This window comes from Tasmannia lanceolata, unplaced genomic scaffold, assembly GCF_043159265.1.
Source record: "Tasmannia lanceolata isolate RefF3 unplaced genomic scaffold, GAP_Taslan_0.1 ptg000037l, whole genome shotgun sequence".
Lineage (NCBI taxonomy): Eukaryota > Viridiplantae > Streptophyta > Magnoliopsida > Canellales > Winteraceae > Tasmannia > Tasmannia lanceolata.
In genome coordinates this window covers 15,401,025-15,404,576 of record NW_027518714.1, presented here as the reverse complement: position 1 = coordinate 15,404,576, position 3,552 = coordinate 15,401,025, and the positions used below count along the sequence as shown (strand labels likewise).

Sequence of the window (3,552 nt, the reverse complement as noted above, 5' to 3'; positions counted from 1 at the left end):
CTCCTCACACCATCATCCCTATAATTCTCTTCTATCAATGGCTACTTCTTTCTTTCCTCTTCTTGTTATCTGCTTCCTCCTCTTCCATGGCTCTCTAGGCCAGATGGAGCAAAGAAGAGAGAGGGAAGGGCAGCCAAGACGACTCCGAGAGCAAAGCGAGTGCAGGATCCAGAGTCTCAGTGCTCTCGAACCCAACAGGCGAGACGAGGCTGAGGCTGGCGTTACAGAGCATTGGGACGAAGATAACGAGCAACTCCAATGCGCGGGTGTGGCAGCAACTCGTTACACAATCGAACCCAAAGGACTTCTCTTGCCTATTTTCTCCAATGCGCCACAGCTCTCCTATATCGTTCAAGGTACGTCTCCTCTCTTAGCTCTCTATTATTATAATCCTTCATAAAAATACTAGAAACTTATATATCTATATATTCATGCAGGTAGGGGAATTACTGGGCCAATCATACCTGGATGCCCTGAAACTTACCAACAGTTTGAACAATCTAGACAATCAGAACAAGAACGGGGCCAGAGATACAACGACCAACACCAAAGGATCCAACATTTCCGAGAGGGAGACATCCTCGCCTTTCCTGCCGGAGTCTCTCACTGGTGCTATAACGACGGCGAGGAACCCGTCGTCGTTGTTGTTGTCCATGACACCAGTAGCCAAGCTAACCAGCTCGATAAAAATCTTAGGGTTAGTCCTCTTAACAAGAGTACCTTAAGTGGTGCTCTTGTCCTTTAATTTTATAGTAATGCTAAACTCAGGAATCCACTTTCAAAAACCAGATGAAAGTGCACCCCCATTGGTGGAATGTCACCTAGGAATGTTATACACGCACTTTGGTCACCACTTGAGTTGCCCTTTCATCTGGTTTTTGCAAGGACACCCTACAGTTTAGCATTCCTCTTAAATATCATATTTTCTTCCTCTCATTTTCAAATCCGTTCACCTCTTTAGACTGTTACCTACCATGGTCATCATAGTTCCCAACAGTCACCTTAGCCAGAGAGACATTATTAATGTTTCTTCATTGTCTTGATTAATCTTAATTTATGAAGAGATTCCATCTAGCCGGGAACGAGCGATATCAAAGCGAGCAGTCCCAACAGTACAAACGCGAACCTTTCCGCCGCCAAGAGAGCTCACGCAGTGACAATATCTTCAACGGCCTCGACGTCCAGACCATATCGGAGGCCTTCGACGTGCCCATAGACACGGCAAGGAAACTCCAGAACCGTGATGACAAGAGGGGCAATATCGTCCGTGTGGAAAATGGGCTTAGGGTTGCAAGACCACCTAGAAGTGAAGAGGAAGAAGAAAGGACGGGGAATCCAAACGGGTTAGAAGAGACCTTTTGCAATAGAAGGCTTAGAGAGAACATTGCAGACCCCACGCGTGCTGACGTGTACTCTTCTCAAGGTGGGCGTCTCGCCACCCTCAACAGCCACAAGCTCCCCATTCTCCGAAATCTTCAAATGAGTGCTGAGAGAGGAGTTCTCTACAGGGTAAGTAATTAATATATATATACATGAAGAGCATTATGTTTTTGTTAAAAGTTTCTTATTGTTCTTAATAATGGTGATTATTATAGGCCGCTGATATTTGCACTGCCATGTTTGAATAATTGCACAAACTAAGCTTGTCTTTTCTTTCTTAAATTGCTTTTGAGAGCTTTTCGAGTTGGTGCAATAATCAAAATATCATAGGCCAGCATCATTAGCCTTATAATTAGAATCTTAGTTGTATTATTTTTCTTAAAAATGTCAATGATGACCTACCAACAATGACCCAAATACCCTCAAATTTTGCAGAATGCTCTTGTTGCACCTCACTGGAACATGAACGCGCACAGTGTGGTGTATGTGACAAGAGGAAATGGCCGAGTTCAGGTGGTCGGAAACCAGGGGAATGCAGTCTATGATGGTGAACTCCGTCAAGGTCAGCTGCTGATCATCCCACAAATGTTTGCGGTCGTGAAACAAGCTGGGAATGATGGCTTGGAGTGGATCGCTTTCAAAACCAATGACAATGCCATGACCAATCCGATCGTCGGAAAGACGTCGGCTCTCCGAGGAATGCCAGAAGAAGTGATAATGAACTCGTATAGGATCTCAAGAGAGGATGCAAGGAGATTGAAGTACAACAGAGACCAGGAGATGCAGATCCTTTCTCCAAGCCGCTCTGGGTCCCAAAGTAGGGGAAGGGCTTCTGCGTGATAAAAACAGAAATCTAGTCTTTTAAAGTTTCTGTTTGCGAGGCTGCTAGACTAGTGTGAGAATGTTATAAAGAGTAAATAAAGCCTTTCCTGCTTGTACTTAGGCTACTTTCTATCTCTAATAAAACACAAGTGAGAAGAGATGTTTGCTTGCTACATCATGTATTATATTCTCTTTTCCTTTGGGATACATCTCTTCCTACCTACACGAACCCCCTCTTTTAGTTCCTCTGTCTCGTGTGACTGCAAGTAAGGCAAAACTAAATGATTACCTAACTCTCGTCAATACTTTTGTAGGAGAGGTAGATTAAGTATCTACGGACAAAATTACTTTACAAGAGATGAGAGTAATATAAAATGGGGGCCCAACACCCTCAAAAGATGAGGTGTAAAAATGATATGCCCCACACTAATACATCGGTTTGGTAAGAGATAGTGTGTCCAACTCATAATGAGATTAGGGATGAATAGAGGGCCCCACCCTATGCATGGTTTAGCTAGCCGTTTAGGTAGAGATGGTAGGCCCCGACCACTAAAAGATGAGGGATACAATGAACAGGACCACGCCATTAAAAGATGAGATGAAAAATGGTGAGCGCCACCCATGCTTGGAATGATTATAAAATGCTGGACCCCACCACCCCATAATAGCATGAGGTGCAAAATAGTGGGCCCGGCATTTTGATATCCTCTTAGATGAACCCTAATCATATCAATTCCCTCTGAATAATAAACTCAACTCAACTTAACAAAAAGCCTCTGTCCCAAACTAGTTGGGTCAGCTAGATGAATCCTTTAGAAAAAATTCATGAAGAAGGTAAAAATAGACATGGCCCAAGAAAACAGTAAGCATGGGGTTCATTTGTCTGGTAGGGTTAGACTGTTCAAGGGTGCTTAAAATCAAAAGTCCATAACGCATTTCGCAATGATGACAATTCATAGAATAAAGCATGCTAAATCAATGAAGTTGGGGTTATATACTCACAGAGTTCTAAGAAGAGTCAATCATATTTCGAAATTGGATCATTGAGGGTAAAAAATGATTACTGAATCAAAGCACTATAATGATCAATTATCACGTACCTGAAGTTTGTTCCGACGGTTTTCCGGACTCAAGGTTTGTCACCCAATGTCATAAATCATGTCATTTAATCAATAGAGACACAAAAGGATACGACAGCCCATATGCCAAATGACTTTTGCAATGGACGCTAGCAAATCCCCCGTTAAGAAATATCCATGTAATGAGTTAAACCTTAAGTAGGCCCAAGCCCAAGCCCAAGCCCAAGCCCAAGCCCATTGGCTCAATTACTAAGACGCTACCGGCGAACTT

The 3,552-nt window shown here is 43.1% G+C and overlaps 1 protein-coding gene across 1 annotated transcript; it reads left to right on the top strand.

Moving 5' to 3' along the window:
• On the top strand, positions 1-2,375 carry LOC143860482 (cocosin 1-like). Its single transcript, XM_077371151.1, has 4 exons — positions 1-356; positions 438-697; positions 1,063-1,509; positions 1,816-2,375. Exons 1-4 carry the CDS (start codon positions 38-40, stop codon positions 2,218-2,220), a joined length of 1,431 nt encoding a protein of 476 aa, XP_077227266.1. The 5' UTR covers positions 1-37; the 3' UTR covers positions 2,221-2,375.
• The last annotated feature ends 1,177 nt before the right edge of the window (positions 2,376-3,552 follow it).

Bases quoted from the DNA above. Each gene is read 5' to 3' on its own strand.
- LOC143860482 (XM_077371151.1), top strand. From the start codon at position 38: ATGGCTACTTCTTTCTTTCCTCTTCTTGTTATCTGCTTCCTCCTCTTC. The intron at 698-1,062 runs GTTAGTCCTCTT...TAATTTATGAAG, and splicing joins AGCTCGATAAAAATCTTAGG to AGATTCCATCTAGCCGGGAA. The intron at 1,510-1,815 runs GTAAGTAATTAA...CAAATTTTGCAG, and splicing joins AGAGAGGAGTTCTCTACAGG to AATGCTCTTGTTGCACCTCA.